Source organism: Equus caballus, chromosome X (genome assembly GCF_041296265.1).
Source record: "Equus caballus isolate H_3958 breed thoroughbred chromosome X, TB-T2T, whole genome shotgun sequence".
Lineage (NCBI taxonomy): Eukaryota > Metazoa > Chordata > Mammalia > Perissodactyla > Equidae > Equus > Equus caballus.
Window position 1 is genome coordinate 145,373,178 of NC_091715.1, and position 23,830 is coordinate 145,397,007.

Genomic DNA, 23,830 nt, shown 5'->3' on the forward strand with positions numbered 1-23,830 from the left:
AACAAATATAAAAGAAAAAGAAAAAACTACAAAAACCATACACACTGTTCATGAAAAATGTGCATATAGGCAATTAATATAGAGAATTTCTATCATGCTTTTAACTTTTTTTACTTCTGCAACTGTAAATAAGCAAAAAGTTATGAGCAAAATAACAACTGTCCGTATTAAACACCTATACTCACACTTTAAATGAACACCATATATATTGATATTTAAAGTTGTTAATGTTACACATGAGCTTGCTTCATTCTTTAACTGTTGAATTTGTTGATTGTCTTTCTTAGCATTGCATGTCTTCATTTGATTGGGAAGTTCTCTTTGTAGGCTTATTTTGAGTAGGAATATTTTTGTTTAGGATGTTCTCTTTTGCTCTTTCTTGTAGCCTTGATGTTTGGAAAGTAAAAATTAGATTGGACGAAGAAAGTAACTCACCCATACAAATTTAAAATACACTTAAAGCTGTCTGAAAACATTTTAATTCTTATTTTATTTTTAAAATTATCAAATAGTGAAATTGACTTTTCTTTTACTTTTTTTGTATATGGCTATGGATTTTAATACAGGTATAGATTCATGAACCTACCACCATCAGGATACAGAACAATGCCAACATCCCAAAAACTCCCTCCTTCTATCTCCTTATAGTCCCACAAATATAGTCTTAGATATATATATATATATATATACACACACACACACACACACACACACACATACATATAGTCATATGTATCAGCATACCCTTGGCAACCACTGATCTGTTCTCCATCACTATAGATGTGTATTTTTGAAAATGTCGTATAAACGGAATCATACAATATATAACCTGTTGAGACTGGCTTTTTTACTCAGTATAATGTCTTTGAGATTCATCCATTTTGTTGCATGTATCAGTACTTTGTTCTGTTTTTTTGCTGAGTAGTATTCCATGGTATGGATTCACCAGTTTGCTTAACCATTCACTTGTTGAAGGACATTTAGGTTGTTTCCAGTTCTCGGCTATTACAAATAAAGCTGCTGTGAACATTCATGTACAGATTTTTGTGTGAATGCTTTCATTTGTCTAGGGTAAATACCCAGGAATGGAAATCAAGTGTATATTTACCTTTGTGAGAAACTGCCTACAACTCTGACACCAATTCCAGTGTGTGCAAGTTTTTCTCCACCACCAAGCAATTCTTGGAAAGCAGCTGGGTGTCCTACAGTTCAACTCAGTTCTGACCCTATCCACCTGTAGATAGCATCATATCCCACAGGTTAAGGACTCAGTCCTACAAGACTTCCCCCTCTCCCCACTTCAGACTCCAGTTGCAAGCCCAGGTTGTCACCATGCTTCTGACCGACTAGCTATAGATGGGAGGTTCCCAAAACCTCCTCCATGGGTTTGATTAATTTGTTAGAGCAGCTCACGGAACTCAGAGAAACGTTTTACTCACTAGATCACAGGTTTATTATAAAAGGATATAACCGAGGAACAGCCAGATGGAAGAGATGGATAGGGCAAGGCATGGGGAAAGGGCGTGGACATTCCATGCCCTCTCTGGGTGGGACACTCTCTCAAAATCTCCTCGTGTTCACCAACCTGAAAGCTCTCTGAAGCCTGTCCTTTTGGGTTTTTATGGAGGCTTCATTACATTGGCACGATTGATTAAATCATTGACCGTTGGTGATTGAACTCAATCTCTAGCCCCTTGCCCCTCTCCCCTCTCCAGAGGTCAGGGGATGGCACTGAAAGTTCCAGCCCTCTAATCACAGGGTTGGGTCCATGGGCAAATGCCTTCCAAAAGTCACCTCATTAAGATAACAAAAGAAACCTTTATCAATCTCAGTATAGGAAATTCCAAGGATTTCAGGAGCTCTGCCAGGAGCTGGACAAAGATCAAATACATATTTCTTATTATAAATCACAATATTACACTGCCAAACTGTTTTCCAGAGTGGCTATATGATTATGAATCTCCACCAACAATGTATGAGATTTCTTGTTGCTCTGCATTCTCGCCAGCATACTTGACAATTTTTAAATTATTATTTTAGCTATTCTAATAAGTATGTAGCAGTATCTCACTGTGCATTTCAAGATGCATTTCTCTAGTTGCCAATGACATTGAGCATATTTTCATGTACTTATTTGCCACTTGTATATCTTCCTTGGTGAAGTATCTATTTAAATCTTTTGCCCATTTAAAAAATTGGGTTGCTTCTTATTGTTGAGATTTGAGAGCATGTTATATATTATGGATATAAGTCCCTGGCCAGATATGTGATTGGCAAATATTTTCTCCCAGTGTGTAGCTTGTCTTTTCATTCTCTTAACAGTATTTTTTTATAAAGCAAAAGTTGTTAATTTTGATGAATTCAAATTTATTAATTTGGTGTCTTTTCAGAACCCTTCTCCTAACCCCAGGTCATGAAGATTTTCTGCTATGTTTCCTAAAAGTTTTATGGTTTTACATATTACATTTAGACCTACAGTCCATTTTGAGTTGATCTTTGTATAAGTAGTAAAGTTTAGGATCATTGCATATAGATGTCCAATTGTTCAACACCATTTGTTGAAAAGACTATCCTTCTTCCATTGAATTGTTTTGACACCAAATCAATTGGGAACACTTGTGTGGATCTTTCTGGACTCTATATTCTGTTCCAATAATCTATGGGTCTATTCCATTAACCAATACATGTTATGATTACTGCAGCTTTGTAATAAATTGTAAAATCGAGGATTATTCCCCAAAATTTATGCTTCTTTTTCAAAATCATTTTAGCTAATCTAGTACTTTTGCCTTTTCTTATAAATTTCAGAATGAGCTTGTCTATAGCTACAGAAAAAATCTTGGGATATTTATTGGTGTTACATTAAATCTATAGATTGGGGAGAATTGAGATCATCGCTATGTTGAATCTTACAGTTCATGGACACAGTATGTCTCTCTGTTTATTTAGGTCTTCTTGATTGTTTTCACCATACAATATATATGTTTTGTTAGAATTACATCTAAATTTTCAATTTTTTGAGCTATTGCAAACATTATTCTTTCTTAAATTTTGGTTTCCAGTTATTCATTGATAGTACATAGAATATAATTTATTTTATAATAGCGTTATTGACATATAATTGATATACAAAGAGCTGCACATATTTAACATGTATAATTTGATGAGTTTGGACGTATGAAAACACCTATGATACCATCACCAAATCAAGGTAATACACATATCCAACACTTCCCAGAGTTTCCTTGTCTCTTGGGGGGTGTGTGTGTGTGAGTGTGTGTGTGGGGGGGGGGGGGGTTAAGCACACTTAAATGAGATCTACCCTCTTAACAAATTTTGAAGTGTATAATACTGTATCGTTAACTATAGGCAATATGATATACAGCAGATCTCTAGAACTAATTTATCTAGCTTAACTGAAACTTTATATCCTTTGAGTAACAACTCATTATTTCCCCTACCATACCTCCTGACAACCATTCTCTGTTTCTATGAGAATTTTAGACTATTTTATGACTATTTTAGATACTTCATATAAGTGAAATCATTAAGTATTTGTCTTTCTGCTACTGACTTATTTCACTAAAGCATAATGCCCTCAAGATTTACCCATGTTTTTGTAAACAGCAGGACTTCCTTCATTTTTTAAGGCTGAATAATATTCCATTAATACTCTATTATTATATGTATATTATTATCTATATATCCATGTGATTGTGATATATATATATATATATTACAGCTTTTTAATCCATTCGTCTGTCAATAGACACTTGAATTGCTTCCAAGCCTTGGCTATTGCGAATAGTACTGCAATGAACATGGAAGTGCAGATATCTCTTCGAGATCCTGATTTCAATTCTTTTGGCTATGTACCCAGAAGTGGGATTTCTAGTCTGGTTTTTTTGAGGAACCTCCATACCGTTTTCCATAGCGGCTATACCAATTTACATTCCCACAAACGGTGCACAAGGGTTCCCTTTTCTCCACATCCTTGCCAACACTTGTTATCTCTTGTCTTTTTGATAATATCCATCCTAACAGGTGTGAACTGATATCTCATTATGGTTTTTTGGTTTGCATTTCTCTGATTATTAGTGATGTTGAGCACGTTTTCATATACTTGTTGGCCATTTGTGTATCTTTTGGGAAAGGTCTGTTTAGATCCTCTACCAGGTTGGGGAATACTGGAGGGGAATAAAAAGTTAAATTCTCCACTAATTCGGTGGTACTTTGAATTTTGATGCCTTTTCCTGCTCTGCCTGTTTCATTTGCTTTTTAGAGTTCTCTAATGGTTGGGCTGTGCATTTTGTCAAGGTTCTATAGTTAAGTTCAATGGGAGATAAAGGGTGGCATGTGTTTTCTCCATCTTACCCAGAATTAGAATGTCTCTTGACTTTTTAATTCAATTCTCTGTCAAAGAATTCTTTTGATTTTAAATTTATTTATTTATATTTTATATAAACACATGTTTTGATGATTTTATTATTTTATTAGCCTTTGCATCCCACAAATAACAAACTGTGGTTTTAGCACTTTGTCATAAATTATGGCTATGAAACTGAACTCAGTATATGACAGATCATGCTTCCAAATGAAACTAGTACAAATTCTTCTGGTCTTCTTCTTCTTCTTCTACCTCCTCCCCTCTTGGTTTATTTTTTTGGAATCGTATACATCATCATTATTCAGGAAGGGTACAGTGGTTCACGTTCAAATATTCTTTGCCTATCCTCCCATCAAAAGGTAAAGTCTAATTCCCCTCCTCTTCTATGGGCTGGCCTTAGTGACTCATTCTAACAAATAGAATGTGGTGGAAGTGATGACGTGTGACTTCTGAGGTCAGGTTAATAAAGAGATCATATAAAAAAACTGAGCGTGAGCCACCATATAAGAGGTCTGGCTACTCAGGAGAAAGAGAAGACAAGCCACAGAGGAGAAAGAGAAGAAAAGCCACAGACTGGGAGAAAATATTTGCAAAAGATGTATCTGATAAAGAACTGTTATCCAAAATGCACAAAGAACTCTTAAAACTCAACAGTAAGAAAACAAACAATCTGATTAAAAAATGGGCAAAAGACCTGAACAGACACCTCAACAAAGAAGATATACAAATTCAAAATAAGCCTATGAAAAGATGCTCCACATCATATGTCATCAGGGAAATGCAAATTAAAACAATTTGATATCACTACACATCTTTGAGAATGGGCCAAATCCAAAACACTGACACCACTAAATCCTAGTGAGGATGTGGAGCAACAGGAACTCTCATCCATTGTTGGTGGGAATGCAAAATGGTACAGCCTCTTTGGAAAGCAGTTTGGTGGTTTCTTACAAAACTAGGCATAATCTTGCCATATGATGCAGCAATTGCACTCCTTGGTATTTACCCAGAATTGAAAACTATGTCCACATAAAAAAACCACACATGGATGTTTATAGCAGGTTTATTCATAATTGTCAAAACTTGGAAGTAACCAAGACATCCTTCAGTAGGTGAATAGGTAAATAAATTGCGGTACATCCAGACAATAGAATATTATTTAGTGCTAAAAAGAAGCAAGCTATCAAGCCATGAAAAGACATGGAGGAACCTTAAATGCATATGACTAAGTGAAAGAAGCCAATATGAAAAGGCTGCATAGTGTGTGATTCCAACTATATGACATTCTGGAAAAGGCAAAATTATGGAGACAATAAAAAAATCAGTGGTTGCCAGCAGGAAGGAGAGGGAACGATTAATAAACGGAGCACGGAGGATTGTTAAGGCAGTGAAATTATTCTGTATGATGCTGTAATGGTGGATACGTGGCTTTATACATTTGACCAAACCCATAGAATGTACAACAGCAAGAGTGAATCCTAATGTAAACTATGGACATTGGGTGACAATGTGTCAATGTAAGTTCACTGATTGTAACAAATGTACAACTCTGGTGCAGGAATTTGATAGTGGGAGAGGCTGAGCGGGGGGGACAGGTGGTATTAGGGAATTCTCTATACTTTCTGCTCAATTTTGCTGTGAACCTAAAACTTCTCTAAAAAATAGTCTATTTAAAAGGAAAAAAACAAAAGGCTGGTGACCCTGTAGCTCCCATGCTGAAAGGACCATGTGGAGAGAGCTCCAGCTTTTTGAGTCTTCCAAGCCTAGGTACCAGACATGTGAATAAAGTTTCCTCCAGAATGATCTCAACTCCAGTCACTATTTGACTACAACCTCATAAGAAACCCTGAGACAGACCCCGAAGTCAAAACACTCCCAAATTCCATGACAGACCCAAAAAACCCATGAGAAATTATAAATGGTTGTTGTTGTTTTAAGCCACTAAATTGTGGAGATATGCAATAATAGATAACTGGAACACAAAAAAGTCCAGTGAAGCTGATTTCCCCATTAAAAAATTAGGATTAAAATAAATTATGCATAGTTCACTTCCCTAATTTAGTTATACTATTAAACTATAAATTAAAAACAGGTTTGTTAAAATTAAAATGACTTTTAGAATAACAAGTTATAAACATAAATAAATGCTTGCTTTTCTCAGATTTTTATACGCTTTTGGGTTACAGATGACAAACTAACCTCCTGAACTGGTGTTTCCACCATTGATCACACACTTGGATGTCTTTCCCTCCATGGAGCTTTCAAGGAACCTAACACAACATTTACAAAAGGCACTACTGAGACAATCCATAGGACATTTGAAGTAGAAAGTAGAAGTGTTTTGAGAAAAGAGACCTAATTCCAGAACTTGGCTTTTCTTGACTATTAGAGTGCATTGTGGCTATATAGGATGGGCGTCTATTCCGCTCAGAGACTGGATTATTCTCCCTTCCACGGGCTTGATGCTAGGGAAAAGAAACCTCTTTCAGATGAAAGAACACAAATGCTATTTTTCACGAATAGATCCAGACGTTTGTACTTCCCTGCTTATTTCAACTCACTTTTACCCTTTCTTACACTTACCTTCTCTACAAATCAGCAGGGCTCCAATGAGGCCCGAATTCAGGTCTTTCACCAAGTCCACATGAGAAAGATATGAGTAGGTGAGACATGGAGGGTCAGAGGCCATTGGACCGTTCTCTTTCAGGATCTGCCAGACATAGGTATAACTTTCACCAGGAATGACTTTATCATCTTCTTTCTCGCTTTGGCTGGTCTGATCTTCATATTCAGCACCTAAAGCAAGAAGGGATAAAATTGTCCTCTCTATGTCCATTGACCACTCAAGAAAACATATCAAGTTTATTGTCACCAGTAGACTCTACACAAGAAACAGCCTTTCTGCAGCTTAATTTGGAAAACTAAGAAGCAGCAGCTATAAATGGGGAGAAGCCTCATATATTCCAGAGGAGTTCTAGACCACTAGTGCAAACATCAGCGGTTGAATGGTTCTCACTGAGACTTCTAGATTCTAACAAATAATATTGCTTCCATTATTACATATTTTTACCTAATTCAAGTCAATTCAACTCAACAGACATACATTGGGTTCGTACTTTGTCCCAGACTCTTTAATAAGCACTAGTAAGGGTCAGGGACGGGTGATGTACAGGGATTTTTTAAAAACGTTTTTAACTTGATTCTTCTCTGAAGGGGCAGATCACATCAGGAGCAGATATTTTCTGGCTGTCCCATACTTAGTGGTGCTAAAATTGACCCCTGGATTAGCCTGAAACCTTTATTCTAAATTGAACACTGTATGTGTTCATTGTTAATGAAGTTTCAATGCTTCTGGGTAATTTCAGTGAACAAAAGTAGAAAATATTTAAAGGTGCACTGACCATAATACTTATTCTTCCACTGAAGCATTTTTCTAGCAACTCACATAGCTTCTCAGGTTCATAATGGTCTCTGGGACCCCAGAGCAGCCCAAGGCATTCAGGGTGCTCTTCATTTATACCCCCATCTTATCCCATAACATATACATCTGAGAGAGGGACTTCTCCAACAGAGCAGCACAAGAAACACCTGCATGCCCCTGCTCTGTCCGTATTTTTACTACAAACTCTCAGCAGCCAAAGACCATCTTCAAAGTGCAGGTGGGTGGTCTCCACTGTAAAGTCAGCCTCTCTGGGGTATAGGAGCACCCCCTCCAGCAGGCACTAGGGACAGTTAGCTTCATCTAGAAGCAACAAGGAGACCAACGCATATGCTTAGCAGAGCCAGATGGACATTTTAAAAAACCTGAGCTGGCACCTGAGGATGGAGTGTGTGGTTCACATGTCTGTATGATCGTGGGTTGGTATTAAATTCTGGATAGTGGATACATTTGGATAGGGATGGAGGGGATCATAGAGGACTACAGAAGGGGCTTCAACTGTATCTATAATGTTTAATTTCTTAAAATAAATTAAGCAAAGATGGCAAAATGTTAAGATTTGGCAAAGTGGGGTGATGGCAAATGTTTGTTTGCTATATTATTTCCTGCACCTTTCTTTGTTTAAAATATTTCTTTAGGAAAAAGATACCCCTTTTCCTAATACTAAGGTTGGGAGAGGAGTGTGGGAGGTTTGATGAGAGGCCAAGAATGTGCAAAATACTAGAGCCATCTTGGAGAGGGGGATAGTGAATAGACTGAGAGAAATGTAGCAGTAGGACGGCCGGGCAGTGCTGAAGGACCACTTGAGGTGAGGTATTATGAACTCGTTGATACAATTCCATGTGGTTGTGTGATTTTTATTTCAACTATGGCCATTCTCTTGGTTACTAGTAAAATAGATGAACACATTTAACCAGGGTAGTTGTTTAGTCAAGTGAATAGAATGGAAATCAAGGAGGCCAGGAACTTGTGAGTGCATGCAAGGGTGCCATGGTTGTGATGAGCCAGGGCATCTAAGCTGGGCCAGGAGGGAAGTGAAGACTTATGAGGCAAGGTAGATGGAGAAAAAATTGTAGGGTCAGTGGATGGTAGATCCCAATGAGAAGGAAGAATTGTTGGAGTGGGCAGTAAGGGAATGAGAACTGGAAAAATAGGAGGTGATGCTCAGAACGTTGAAGGCTTGAACTTGAAATTTCAGGGGCTTCTCAAGTTGCTGGTAACAAGGTCTATCCTTCAATAAAGACAAAGGTGATTTGTGAAGACCAAATGAAGTAGGTGGTGCCTGGGAAAAAGCATTGTGCACAGCCCTTAATGTTTACATATCTACTAATGTTTATTTCCTTTGGAAGATCTTTGCCTCCATTTAAGACTTATCTCAGCTTATACTTCAGCCATCTGCAAATATTCTAGGCAGAATGTGTTTTGTATAATTTTCATCTTCTATTATATGAGGAACAACCCTGTTAGGATACTTGAGAGTTCAGGGAGTGTGCCTGTCTGCTTCCAATGTGACTTTTGCATGGAAGATATCCTAAGGAGTGTACTGAATCAACAGAAATCCACTTCTGAAAGAAAGTTATTTTGTAATCATCCCTTGAGCCAGTCAAAGCTTTCTCAAGTGCTTTTGGGCTTGAGATACCCAATGAAGAGAAAAGTCAAGGAGAAAATCATAAGGCTTCCTCTTGAGAAGACTGCATAACAAACTTCCCCACGATGTCTGGGGCATCAGCTGGCATGACTCAAACAGCTGAGGGCTAGAATCATCTGCAGGCTTTTTCACTTATAGATCTAGTAGCCGGGCTTTGGACGACTTGAAAACTGGATTCAGCTGGGACTGTCAACCAGCGCAGCTACATATGGCCTTTGTATTTGGCTTGAGCTTCCTCAAAGCATCAAGACCTTGGGGCATAAGGCTTCCTCCATGGCATCTCAGGACTCTAAGAGTGGATGTTCCCACAGACAAGACAGAAGCAGCACGTTCTTTTATGACTCAGCCTCAAAAGTCACATAGCATCACTTCTGCCATACGCTATTGGTCAAAGCAGTTACAAGCCCACACAGATTAAAGGGGAAGAAATACAGATTCCAGTTTTCTACGGAAGGAGTGTCAAGGCATCTGCTACCATGTTTTAAAACCACCATACTAGGGCATTGTGAAAATGAGCAACCAGGTGTTTTGAAGTTGACAGCTGTCTCAGGAAGCAATGTGCTCTCAGTAGCCAAGAGTAACAACTGCTGGGTAGTTTATCCAAATACCTAGCCCCAGAGGCTGTGGGAGTCTCTTTGGTCTCCACCTCCTACCCCCAGCCCTAATCCGCTTGTGTCCCCTGGTGTCTGTCTATGGCCTTGTACCTGCATCCTTTCTCTGCTCAGCCTCTGCTGTACTGTCTGTCTTAGATAACCCTCTATTCAACCCCCTGCAGCTGGTGGGTCAAACTTGCCCCAGGCCTAGCCTAGGCCCCCAGAAGCTAGCCTGCTCAGACATCCCAAATTCCTGTGTGTCCAGTAGGAGTTAAGACACACAATCTGAGTCCCCATGCCAAGGATTTTTGTTAGTCTCAGTCCTGGAGAGCCATAGCTCAGTGACCCCTGGGCACAACTGCTCTACCACAAGCCAAATGCTGTGCTTCAGGGGCTACTCCACCCCGCTCTCTGGTGCCTCCAGCTGTTTTTCCTTTACCTGATCTATGCTCAGCTGCTTTGGGTCAATGCTCCTTGACTTGTATGCCCCCATGCTGTCTTTCAGATCTCCCTCAAAGTTTTGCAGCTCCTGGCCAACCTCATCTCATTACTACTCAGAGCCTCATTTTGTGGACCTACTTACAGCCTGGGTTGGTCTCTCAGAACCCAACTTGTCCAGAAAAGAAATTAGAAACATTTCTCTAGCACTGGGCTTCCATTTTCAGCTCAAGATCAAACTTGAAATTTCCTTGGACCTGCTTTTCACTCCTATTCTGGCTCCTTTGACAGATATTTCATATGAACCATCTATCTTGGCTTACATCATGTGTTTTTAGATTCTATTAGCCAATGCAAGTCATATGGCCAAGTCCAACATCAATATGGTGGGGAAATGTACTCCTCCTACTCCCGGGGAGGGGATGACTATTTGCTGAACAGTGGTACAACTTACTAGAGTTGGATATAAAAATGACAGGCTTGCAAAGCTATCGAGAGATAAGGCAGATCAGAGGTTGTCTGGGACTGGGAGTGGGAATGGGGCTTGAACCGCAAAGAGAGAACTTTGTGAAGCGACAGAAGTTCTAAAGCTGGATTTGGTGATGGCTGCATAACTGTCTAAATTTATTAAAAGTCATCAAACTAATTTAAATGAGTGGATTTTGTGTTATGTAAGTTACACCTCAATAAAGCTGCTTAAAAATGCTATGGGGAAACTGTACACAAAAATCAATTTGACATGGATCACAGACCTAAATGTGAAAGGTAAAATAATAAAACTTCTAAAGGAAAGCAGGACACAAAGCTCTAACCTAAAAGAAAAAAATGTGACAATTTTTTTGTGCTTCATTAACTTTAAGAACTTCTGTTTACCAAGAAAGTTATTAATAGAGTAAACATTCAAGCCACAGACTGGAAGAAGGTATGCAAATATTTATATCTATCCAAGGATTTGTATTCAGAATATATAAATTACCTCTACAAATAAATAAGAAAAAGATAAACATTTTTTTAACAGGATAAACACTTAAACACTTGATCAAATACTTTACGAAAGGATATCAGAACGATCAACATGTATGTGAAATGATACTCAACATCATCACAGATTTAACTGACATCCTGGGGCCCCCACTCTAGCCTAAGAAGGCCAGGAGCCTATGGATCATAAACATACAGTTTCGTAATAGGACCATAAATCACATACACATGAGGTCAATACCTCACTGTGTTGTTCCTGGGAAGAATTGCTGTGGATGCACGTGTGAGAGATTAGATAATTCATTTTCCCAGACCTCACCAGGTTTAGGGCGCAAAAGAGTCATCGCTATGCTTAGCCCACAGCTGCAGAATTGTGAGAACCCTGACTGCTCTAAAATGCCCCTAGATTTGTTCTGGAAGTTCCCAAGTGGATAAGCCTCATAGAAGTAGCCTGCCAGTCTCCAGTCAGAACCTGGCATAACTTTTCCTCTATACTGCCTGCCCCCTCCTATCATCTTCCCCAAACTCATGGCCTCATGAGTACAACCCTGAAAATTAAGGCCTTCCGATTTCAGAATGAAAAATTAGTCAATATGTAAGCACAGTTAGGCTTTAAAACATAGGGCATGAGCCGCAATACTTTATTAACGATTTGCTTGAATCTTCTTGATCTATATAGGCCATGGTCTGGACAATATCATCATCAATTGTGACACCCCCTTCACTCCTTCCTGCATTGTGAAGGTTTAGGAGCAGCTAGTTGAAGTGGGGACTGTGGCCAAACAGGTTGGTTGTTTTAATGAAGTTGGCTTGTCCTTCTTCTAGTTGGCTCTCATCACATGGTGGCATTCATATTTAGAAATTGGGGTGAGGGACGGGAGAGGAAATATCTGGAAAGTCAGAATCTAAGGAAAAAGAAGGAGAATTCCATTTTACCTCCATACCATGAAGCTTGACTCTCCCTAGGAAGTTTTATGGGCACAGGAAGGCAGATGAAGTAGGATTTTTAGGTTCTGTGGCCTGGCTCCCCAAGGGAGAACTTTGAGGCTTAGACTAAAATGACAATGTTCTTGACTTCAGGAAATGGGCCTAGGTTTGAATCCTGACTCTATCATTCACTAGCTTCATGACCTTGTATTCAATACTCTTCTATCCATAGGCTGACAGGACAATAGGAAGGCATTTGACTCACCTTCAGAAGCTTTCCAGTAGGATACACCAACAGCATGAAGACTGACAGGATGAGAAGCCATGTTCTTAAGTGTAATCACCACTGTATCATAAACCTCAGCCCGGATAGTAGGACCCAGTAGACCTGAAAGAATGACATGTCCCCCAAAGGTCACTTGGAGGGTAGCACTCCAGAAAACCTGTTATTACAGAAGTGATGATCAAAGCCACAGTGGAGAATCATGCGTCTGTGATTATTAATAAAACGTAGTAGTTGAATGAATGAATGCATAAACTACTATCACCAGCTCAGCCTCATTGTTGTTCTGAGGACAGATTTCTGGCAATTCATTCAATGCATTCATTCATTCAACTAATAATTGAGTTCCTACTATATTCTAGGAACTGTCCCAGGCACAGGAGATGGAGTAGTGAACAAGACAGATCATGGATATCACATTCCAGGGAGATTAAGCATGTAAAGAAATAAGAAAATTTCAGTTTGTTATAAATGCTATAAAAGATGGTGGTGTGCTAGAAAATGCTGAGACGGGAGGTAGAGGATTTTCTTTTTTTTGAGGAAGATTCACCCTGAGCTAACATCCATTGCCAATTCTCTTCATTTTTTGCTTGAGGAAGATTAGCCCTGAGCTAACATTTGTGCCAATCTTCCTCTATTTTGTATGTGGGACACCACCACAGCATGGCTGATGAGTGGAGTAGGTCCACACCCAGGATCCGAATCTGTGAACCTGGGCTGCCAAAGCAAAGCGTGAGGAACTTTAGCCACTCGGCCACCAGGCCAGGCCCTAGAGGATTTTTTTTGGAGGATATTTTAAACATAGTAGTGAGGAAGGGCTTCTGTAAGGAGATGGCATTTAAGCAGAGATCTGACTAACGAAAAAGAAGCATGATTTGCAAAGATCTAGTGGAAGAGCATTCAAGGCAGATAGAACAAATGCAAAAGTCCCGAGACAAGAATAAGCTTGGCATAGTTGGGTAACATGTGGTTGACAGAAAGTGAATGAGTGGAGGAGTAATAGAAAGTAAGGTTATAGAGGTAGGCAGGGAACATAACATGTAGGACTTTGTAGGCCACAGGAATTGGGGTGAATTCGAATCTACAAGAAGTAAGCAGACTTGGAACTTGTTTAGGAGAAAGAGTCAACAGGACTTGCTGATGGATTGGATGTTGGAGATAGAAAAAAAAGAGAGAGAGGAGCCAGGGATGACTCCTCCGATTTTGGTTTGTGAGACTGGATGGTAGTCAAGCCATGACACAGAAAATTAAGAGGAAAATCAAGACTTCTAACTTATAGATGTATTAAGTATAAGATGCCTACAAGTGGTTTATTGAATGAACTGGATTCAATGGGATGAAAACATAAAATAGCTTTATTTTTCACAGTTTTTAATTGTGTTATGTGGAATTTCCCTTTCTTGCACTTTAAACAATCTCCAAGTTTTTCCAGAGGCCTTCACATATTAACAGTATCATTTTTATATACTAATAAGCCCAGTGAAGTCTAATATCAAATTTTTTATGTCCCCTGGCATTTAAGGGTCCCTCCCTCCTCCAGCTAAGTTCTGACAGGCTCAGAAACCTGTAATGCAAAAAGGTTGTTTGGTTGGCAGCGTCACTGCTTTCTCACCTTCCTTTCCTAATCCTCCTCCCCAACTCACCTTACTGCCTCTGGACCCTCTAAGGTTGGAGCTAGTGGGAAAAGGACAGGGGTGGAACCATAGGTATGATGACAAGATCTTTCTTGGAAGGAGCAATGGTAATATGGCTTTGGCAACTCCTGGTTGTGGCACATGCCAAAATTCTGGCTCTTTCTTATATGAGTTCTTTTGAGACTTTCTCCCTCCCAATATGGGGACAACCCACTCCACCTCCCTCTGGCATAGGATATGCCCTCTGCAGCTGTCACTTGTATCTCTCCTCTCAGTTTCTGCTTCTGGCAGTACAATCACTTTTCTTTTGGGGTCACCTAGCTCTGCCAGGAAGACCTCTCAGGCAGAGTCTTCTTGAGATGTCTTATCCTGCGACCTTCCTGGCCTCACACCTAAACAGTGGCAGTGCAGTTAGCTTCCACTGTAGCCCACTCTCCTTATTATGCCATCAGGGGAAGTTCCCCCAAGACTCTGGCCTTGAAAGTTTTTCCAGATAAAAAACCAGGCATTGGTCTGTCTCCCAAGCTCTAGAGGTCCTATGTCAAGTCTTCTAACTGGTTCTCCTGAAGCCTCCTTCCCTACAGCTTGAGAAGGAGGCCTCCCTCCCCACGTGGGGCAGAGGACATACAAAACACCAAAAATGCTTTCCAAAGAAATCCTTCGATTTAAACTCCCTCATAAGTTCCTAGTCTTCTTTTATACAGGCTGGAGGTGCATGATGGTCTAAGGGTTACAGAACCAATTTGGGCCCACTACCTGAATAAGCCCTGAATAGGTGGGCTGATATCTCTAGAATTTAGGGATACCAGTCACCTACAATTCTCAGCAATAATTCTAAGGTAGGAAATGTCTCATCCTAACATCTTGTTACATGCTTATTTGACATCTAAATGGAGATACCAAGCAAGCAGTCTGAACTAAGGATATAAACTTGGGAGTTACTGACATATAGATGATATTTTAAAGCTATGAGACTGTATAAGATCAGCTAGGGGATGAAGGTAGAGAGAAAATAAAATGAACCCAGGTCTAAGACCTAGGGCACTCTAACATCTAGAGAACAAACAAAAAGATTGACAACATTCAGCCAGTGTATTTCCCTGAGAGATGGTAGTAAGGGAAGCCTGGCCAAGAGAACATTCTCTTTGGCAGTTGCCCTCTTCAATTGCAGCTCCAAGACTGGGGAATCTTTGCTAGGAAATAAGATACCCAGGTTCATAAAAAATAGGTAATATGGTTTACATTACCCATCCATGGTGGCCTGGGCTTGGCAATGTTGAAAAGATGATCTGTGAACTCTACAAACACAGTCTTTTTGTACATGACTGAAGGGTTGAATGGAAAAGATCTTGGCACTCTAGGAGAAAACCTGTGTGAAGAAAGGAAAAAGTCATTCATTCTGGTGGACCTTTCTTTGAATTCACTCTGAAAAGCAGCTGGAAGTAATGCTTCCATCCTACTCTCCTCTATTGTTAACAAGGCAAATTGGAAGTTGTATATGAATCCCTGCTATAGACTGAATGTGTGCAGAGCCCTCATGAATGGGACTAGTTCCCTTATAAAAGAGACCCCAGAAAGATCTCTCACCTCTTCCATGATGTGAAGTTACAATGAAAGGATGGCCATCTATGAACCAGGAAGAGAGCCCTTACCAGACACCAAATCTGCAGGAACCTTCATCTTGGACTTCCAGCCTCCAGAGCAGTGAGAAATAAATGTCTGTTTATAAGCCGCCTAGTTTATGTTATTTTGTTATAGCACGCTGTACAGACCAAGACAATCACTAACATCTATCAAACGAAAACATTGTTTTCAAAAGTGACCTGATACATTAGGTGCCATATGATAAGCTAAATTGTAAAATTGTTACCCATGCACTGCATCAGCCAAAAATCCTTTGCCAAAGCAATAACTACAACATCATTCAGTTTCATCTCTAAAACAAACTATAACTTTCATCTAAGTACCTCGTATTCAAATTTGTCAGTATGTACCTAAAATTATACTTCCTTTCTTAGGGACACCAGGAATGTCACAGAGAAAATTACCTTCCTAAGAAGACTATCTATATTGAGATCTACTGATGCCAGGAGCTGTAATTTAGAGTCAATCTTCCATTAATGCTCATTCTTGTCTCCAGTCAGATACTCCAAATTATCCCTTTATTCATGGATCAGTTACTGAATCATAAATTTTATAATTAATTATATAAATGTTACCCAGCTGATATTCTTTGCCTCAGTTATTAAAACTCTTTTAGGTGAAGGTGGTTGTATCTTGGGGCCCAGTCTAAGTTGAGTAATCAAAAGGACAATGTGAATCCTAGTGAAAAAGGCCCCAGGTGAGTTGGTAGAAAATACAAAGTGGTTGAAGGTGACTATTTCCACCCACTGGTTTTCATGTGCTGATCATTTTTGTACCCCCTGGAGTAGTTCTGCAGTTTTCTATATGCCACAGAGTGCCTCTCTTCTTGGCTTATGATTCTGGATGTCTAATCCTTACCTCTCACCAGATTTTACCAATTGGTATTGTTCCAACAATCCAGGGGAGCATAGGCACAAGGTATGGACATTTGAGTAATGAAGATTCATGTGGAGAAAGCAAGGCTCCTGCCCAGGAAGAAAGCTTTAATGTGTAGATCCTGGTCTCCAACACTCAATTAGTCCAAAAAATTTGAGCATTCACTCCCCACAGATGTATATCCATTCACTTATAAACCATATACTACGTGCCACTGTGTCATCACAAAACACACATTAGATATAAGTATGGAAAAGGAGAGATTTTTAAAGATATATAATTAGATGTGCAGTGGGTGTTGTTTCTTATGTCTTGCTGTCCTTCAGGGGCTTTTGAAAAGCAGGAGATGTGACAGATGAAGGACAGCACAAATAAATGGTGGATATTCTCAGCATGGGGCGGGGGGAGTCACTGAAGAAGGAACGCCAAACATCAGCCAGTAAGACATATACTCCCTTGTTACAAACGACAATGAGGATAAAGCGGGGGGAAGGAGAGGCAGCTTCTGATTGTGGGTATTAGCATGCTTGGAGTGAAAGCCACACCATACCTGGGATTACCAGGATGTGAAATCAATAACAAGGCATCTGTCATTTATTGCTTACTTATTTCTTTCTCAATCCTATGCTGAAATAACAAAAATCTCAGTGTTCCTTTCAGGAGCAGCCACACCAGAGAATAACTCATTCCCATAAGAAATTTTGCTTTTTCTTATAAAGGCTTCAGTGGGAATGCTGAGGTAGGGAAGGAAAATGCAATCTAAACATGGTGAAAATTGCTAAATTGGAAAATCAGTGACCTTCTGGGACTTACTTCCATGTTTTAGTTATTAAGAATAATGCTGCTATGAACATGGGTGTACAAATATCTCTTCAAGACCCTGCTTTCAATTATTTTGAGTATATACCCAGAAGCAGAATTGATGGATCATATGGTGATTTAAAAAATTTTTTTGAGGAACCACCATACTGTTTTCCACGGCAGCTGTACCATTTTACATTCCCACCAACAGTGCACAGGTGTTTTAGTTTCTCCACATCCTCATTAATGCTTATTTTCTGTGAGTTTTTATTTTTTATAATAGCCATCCTAATGGGTGTGAGGTGGTATCTCTTTGTAGTTTTTATTTGCATTTTCCTAATAATAAGCGATATTGAGCATTTTTTCATGTGCTTATTGGCCATTTCTATATCTTCTTTGGAGAAATGTCTATTCAAGTCCTTTGCCCATTTTTGAATTAGGTTGTTGGCTTTCGTTTTTTTTCTTTGCTGAGGAAGATTAGCCCTGAGCTAACATCTGTTGCCAATCTTCCTCTTTTTTTTTTTTTTTTTTTTGATTTAGGAGGATTAGCCCTGAGCTAACATCTTTGCCAGTCTTCCTCCACTTTATATGTGGGTCACTGCCACAGCATGGCTGATGAGTGGTGCAGGTCCATGCCCAGAGTCCAAACCCACGAACCCAGGTCACTGAAGCAGAGCCCGTCAGACTTAACCACTACACCATGGAGCCAGCCCCTGTCTGCTTTCTTGTTGAGTTTTAAGGAGTTCTCTATATATTCTGAATGCTAATCCCTTACCAGATATATGATTTGTAAATATTTTCTTGCATTCTGTGAGTTCCTTTCTTATTATGTTGATAGTGTCTTATGACGCACAAAATTTTTATTTTTCATTAAGTGAAACTTGTCTATTTTTTTCTTTTGTTGCCTATGCCTTTGGTGTCATATCCAAGAAATCATTGCCAGATCCAATGTCATGAAGCTTTTGCCCTATGTTTTCTTCTAAGAGTTTTATAGTTTTAGTTCTTATATTTAGGCCTTTGATCTATTTTGAGTTAATTTTTATATATGGTAAAAGTTAAAGATCCAATCTCATTTGTTTGCATGTAGATATCTAGTCTTCCCAGCACTATTGTTGAAAAGACTGTCTTTTCCCCCATTGAATGGTCTTGGAACCCTTGTGGAAAATCATTTGACCATATATGTGAGGGTTTATTTCTAGACTCTCTATTCTACTCCAGTGGTCTATAGGTCTATAGGTCTGTGTTTATTCCAGTACCACACTGTTTTGATGACTGTAGTAAGGGTTGAAATCAGAAAGTGTGTCTTCCAACTTTTTCAGGATTATTTTGTCTATTCAGGATCCCTTGAGATTCCATATGAATTCTAGCATGAGTTTTTCTGTTTTGGCAAAAACATTTGGATTTTGGTAGGGATTTATTAAATCTATAGATCTCTCTGGGTAGTATTGACAGCTTAACACTATTGAGTCTTCCAACCCATGAATATGGGATGTGTTTCCATTTATTTATGTCTTCTTTAAATTCTTTCAGAAATGTTGTGTAGTTTTCATTGTATAAGTCTTTTACCACCTTATTAAGTTAATTCCTAAGGATTTTTTTCTTTTTGATGCTATTGTAAATGGAATTGTTAATTTCCTTTTGGGATTGTTCGTTCTTAGCACACAGAAATGCAACTCATTTTTGTGTGATGATCTTGTATCCTGCTACTTTGCTGAATTTATTAGTTCTAACCGTTTTTTGTGTGGAATCTTTAGGGTTTTCTACATATAAGATCATATCACCTGCAAACAGAGATCATTTTGCTTCTTCCTTTCCAATTTGGATTACTTTTGCTTCTTTTTCTTGTCTAACTGCTCTGGCTAGGACTTCCAGCACTATGTTGAATAGAGTGGGAAAAGTGGGCATCCTTGCCTTGTTCCTGACCTTAGAGGAAAAGCTTTCAGTCTTTTACCATTTGAGTGTGATGTTCGCTGTGGGGTTTTCATGTATAGCTTTTATTATGTTGAGGTAATTTCCTTCCATTTCTAGTTTGTTGAGTGTTTTTATTATGAAATTGTGTGGAATTTTGTCGAATACTTTTTATGTATCAATTGAGATGATCATATGTCTTTTCCCTTTATTTTGCAAATGTTGTGTATTGTATTGATTGATTTTTGTATACTGAACCATCCTTGCATTCTAGGAATAAATTTCACTTGGTCATGGTGTATAATCCTTTGCATATGCTGCTGGATTGAGTTTGTCAGTATTTTATTGAGGATTTTTGCATCAATGTTCATAAAGGATATTAGTCTACAGTTTTCTCATAGTGTCTCTGTCTGGCTTTGGTATCAGGGTACTTCTGGCCTTATAATGAGTTAGGGAGTGATCTCTCCTCTCCAATTTTTTAGAAAACTTTGAGAAGAATTGGTGGTAGGAATTTTTAATGTTTTAAAAGTCAACATAACTTAAAAAGCAGGCAATTGGACTTCTGTTTTCCAGTCCAGCATGTAAGGAGCTTAGAAGTCACCACTTTATCTTAACAACAAGTAAAAAGCTGAACAAACTGAAAAATCAACCACTCCTTTTAGATCCGTCAGAGAAGGGAAGTCACAGGGCAAACCACTGCCTCCTAAATTGGAGACAGGCGAATACAGAGAATCACAACTTACCAGAGCAGAAACCTTCAAGCAGAAATGTCTGCAGGAGCCAGTGCTGGGGTAGGAAAACCTGAACTGTAATTGATGAATTGCTGGAGGTTTGGTGCAGAAAAGTCTGAGAGTTAAAAACTCCAAGGGGGTCCTGTCGTTTTGTGAGGTGAAGTCCAGGAGCTCTACTAGGTCTTCACAGTGAATATCAGAGAAAAATCTCTTCATGCTTTCAGCGGGGGAGGGGAAAAGTAACCATTTTGAAGTATGCCAGAGCATTCTGTTCTTTTTAACAATGCCTGCCCTCAGGAGAAACTTTTACCAGGGCCTAACATGCAGGGATTTTTATCACAGCCTAACCTACCCAGGGGAAGGGAAATATCCAACATCAGCCCCTTCTAGCCATCCTGTGCCACTTAAGTGGGGAGACTGAGAAACACCAGTGAAGTTTACAGTCCAGGGGCGTAGGCTCACCAAGAGACTGAGACCTAATTATGGGACTATAGAATGCTTCCCCTCCCCCCACACCTCACCACCACATTACTAAAGGTCTAATTTACCACAGTTCCCTTTACTGAGTATATCACGTCCACCTTCTAGCAAAAAATTACAAGGCATACTATGAGGCAAAAAAACACAGTTTGAAGAGACTGAACAAGCAACAGAACTTAAGCCAGATATAGCAGGTATTTTGGAAGTATTAGATCAGAAATTTTTAAAAACTATGATTAATATGCTAAAGATCTTAATGAAAATAGTAGATAACATGCAAGAACAGATGGATAACATAAGCAGAAAGATGGAAATTCTAAGAAGAATAAAAAATAAATGCTAAGATCAAAAACATTGTAATGGAAATTAGTGCCTTTAATAGGCTCATTAGTAGACTGGACATGGCTAAGGAAAGAATCACTGACCTTGAGGATATGACAATAGAAATTCCTAAAACTGAAAAGCAAAGAGAAGAAAGAGACTGAAAAAAACAGAATAGAATATCCAAGGGTTGTGGGACAATCACAAAAGGTGTAACATAAACATTATGGGAATACCAAAAGAAGAAAGAAAGGAACAGAAGCAATATTTGAAGCAATAATGACTGAGGATTTCCCCCAAATTAATGTCAGACACCAAACCACAGATCTAAGAAGCTCAGAGAACACCCAGCAGGATAAATGCCAAAAAAATTATTCCTAGGTATATGATATTCAAACTTCAGAAAATCAAATATAAAGAAAAAATCTTGAAAGAAAGCAAGGGAAAAACAAAGGGAAAAACACCTTACCTAAAGAGGAGCAAAGAAAAGAATTACATCCAACTTCTCCTCATAAACCATGCAAGCAAGAAGAGAGTGGACTGAAATATTTAAAGTGTGGAGAGAAAAAAACAACCAATGCAGAATTCTGTACCCTGCAAAATTATCCTTCAACAGTGAAGGAGAAATAAAGACTTTCTTAGACAAACAAAAACTGAGGGAATGCGTTGCCAGCAGATCTGCTTTGCAAGAAATAGGAAAACAAATTTTTGAGAGAGAAGGAAATTAATATAGGTTAGAAACTTGAATCTACATAAAGAAAGGAAGAGCATCAGAGAATGAATAAGTGAAGAAAACATGCACCACGGAAAAGGCACCAAACAGTCAAGTAGACTGAATGACTTAGCCAGTTGATATTAGCCAGCCTCAGTCATTGGCACCCCAATACTGCCAAGAAGGACATAAGAATGGAGGAGCCATGGCAGAGACTATGCATGGGTCCAATATCACGGACTCACCAAAGCTGATCTAGCTACTGCTGCTGCAAATGTCCAACTTGCCAGCAACAGAGACCAATATTAAGTCCCTGATATGTCACCATTCCTCAAGGAAACTATCCAGACACTTGGTAAGCCTCACTAAGCATCAATAAACTCCCCCCAATAAACTTCTTGCACAGATAAACACACAAAAAATAAAAAAGCAGACAATCCTCTCTTTTTCTAATTTGTGTCCTTAAAAAGCTATAAAATCACCCAAAGAAGCACAGAAGTTGTCACTACTTGAACAATGTTGGTTGGAAACACTCTTTTTCATCTGATTTGCTTTCAGACAATTCACTGACAGCTACAAATTGGTGGAAACGCTGCCACCCAGGGTTAGCAGACATGATTAGCAGAACACTGCTTAGGACTACGGAAAACTTCAAATGCACCAAGGTGCTTTACAATGAAAAGGTAGACGTGAGGCCATAGGATGTCTTTTGTGGGGCACACAGTTACCCTCCACCCACAAAAACCACGGAAATGCTGTGGTGAAGGTGGGAAAATGCATTCAGGTGCACATCAGGGTGGAACCCTCTGGTAGGTGCCCCCCTCCCCGAGTTTGTGCCCCTGGAGCTGTGATGAGGAGTGCGGCCCAGAGATGTCTGTTTGAACTATTGCAGTGAAAACTAAAAATGCATCCGGTGGCAGACAGAGCAGACCCTGCTACGTGAGTTTCCTGGAGTTGGGCACCCAACACGAACTGCACAGAATAGTTGAAAGGAGAAGGATAGACACACCAGATAGCTACTCACAGAAGGAGGCTCTGCGAGCCCCAGACAATGTCGAAATCAAGGCAGAAAAGATTAACCAAGGAAACGAGGGCGATTTCCGCTGAAGAAAACAGAAGGGTTTTGGTGAGTCTGCACCTAACAGTCCAGCATCCATTCACATAAAGTCAAGTCTGTTGGAAGCACAAGGAGAAACTGGCCAACCTACAGTCACAGAGGAAGATTTAACACCCTTCGAGAGATCTAGTAGCAGAGAGATCTAGTAGCAGATCTGTTGTAAACGCTCCTTGAAACTGTGCATTGTTAGGAGGAGACCTCTATCAAGGAGACTGACTGAGTGGGGCAAAGCAGAGGCTGACTTAATTCTCGTCTCCTTAACCTCCTCCCCTCCCATGGAGCCCTGCACGTCACTCCATTCCAGAGTTTCCAGGACACCCGAGAAAGCACGTCGCAGGAGCAGCTCTGCCAACCCAAGGCCATGACAAATGACTTTCTGTACTGGCTGAGGGCCAATGGCTAGCCTACTGATAAGAAAGCTCTTCCAGTAAAAGGAGTTGATTTATGGAGGAAGGAAGGGGGATCTGCATGGACCAGAAGGCACAAGCAGACTGTGTGAACAGGTTGTCAGAAGCTCATCTTTTCCACTCATGGTACACTGCCACCTTTACTTCAAATCACACCCATGTCATGTGGGGGATCTCTGATGACAAGTTGCTACTGGAGGGAAAAGCCTGAGCTTTATTTACAGATGGGTCAGCTTGATATGCAGGTGCAAGCCCAAAACTGACCACTGCTGTACTACAGCCCCGCTCAGGGGTGGCTTTAATAGACAATGGTGAAGGACAATCCCCCAATGGGCCAAACTTCAGCCAATGCTGTTAGCTGTCCACTTTGTGTGAGAAAGAGAAATGCCTAAAGTTCAAATATATACATATTAATGGACAGCAGAAAATGGCTTGGCTGTCTGGTCAGGGGCCTAGAAAGGAAAGAACTGGAAGATCAGGGACAAGGATGTATAGGGTAAAGG

The 23,830-nt window shown here is 39.6% G+C and overlaps 1 protein-coding gene across 21 annotated transcripts in view; it reads right to left on the reverse strand.

The window, feature by feature from the left end:
• Positions 1-23,830, reverse strand: part of F8 (coagulation factor VIII) — a 145,543-nt gene that overhangs the window by 112,473 nt on the left and 9,240 nt on the right. For all 21 annotated transcript variants that reach the window (XR_011434836.1, XR_011434834.1, XR_011434835.1 and 18 more), the window contains exons 2-4: positions 15,578-15,699; positions 12,679-12,801; positions 6,971-7,183 (exon numbers count right to left, since the gene is read on the reverse strand). Coding sequence is in view for 12 of the 21 variants with exons in the window: in XM_001498904.5 (XP_001498954.2) it covers positions 6,971-7,183; positions 12,679-12,801; positions 15,578-15,699 (458 nt within the window). In the remaining 9 variants the exon portion in view is untranslated. The remainder of the gene's footprint in view (positions 1-6,970; positions 7,184-12,678; positions 12,802-15,577; positions 15,700-23,830) is intronic.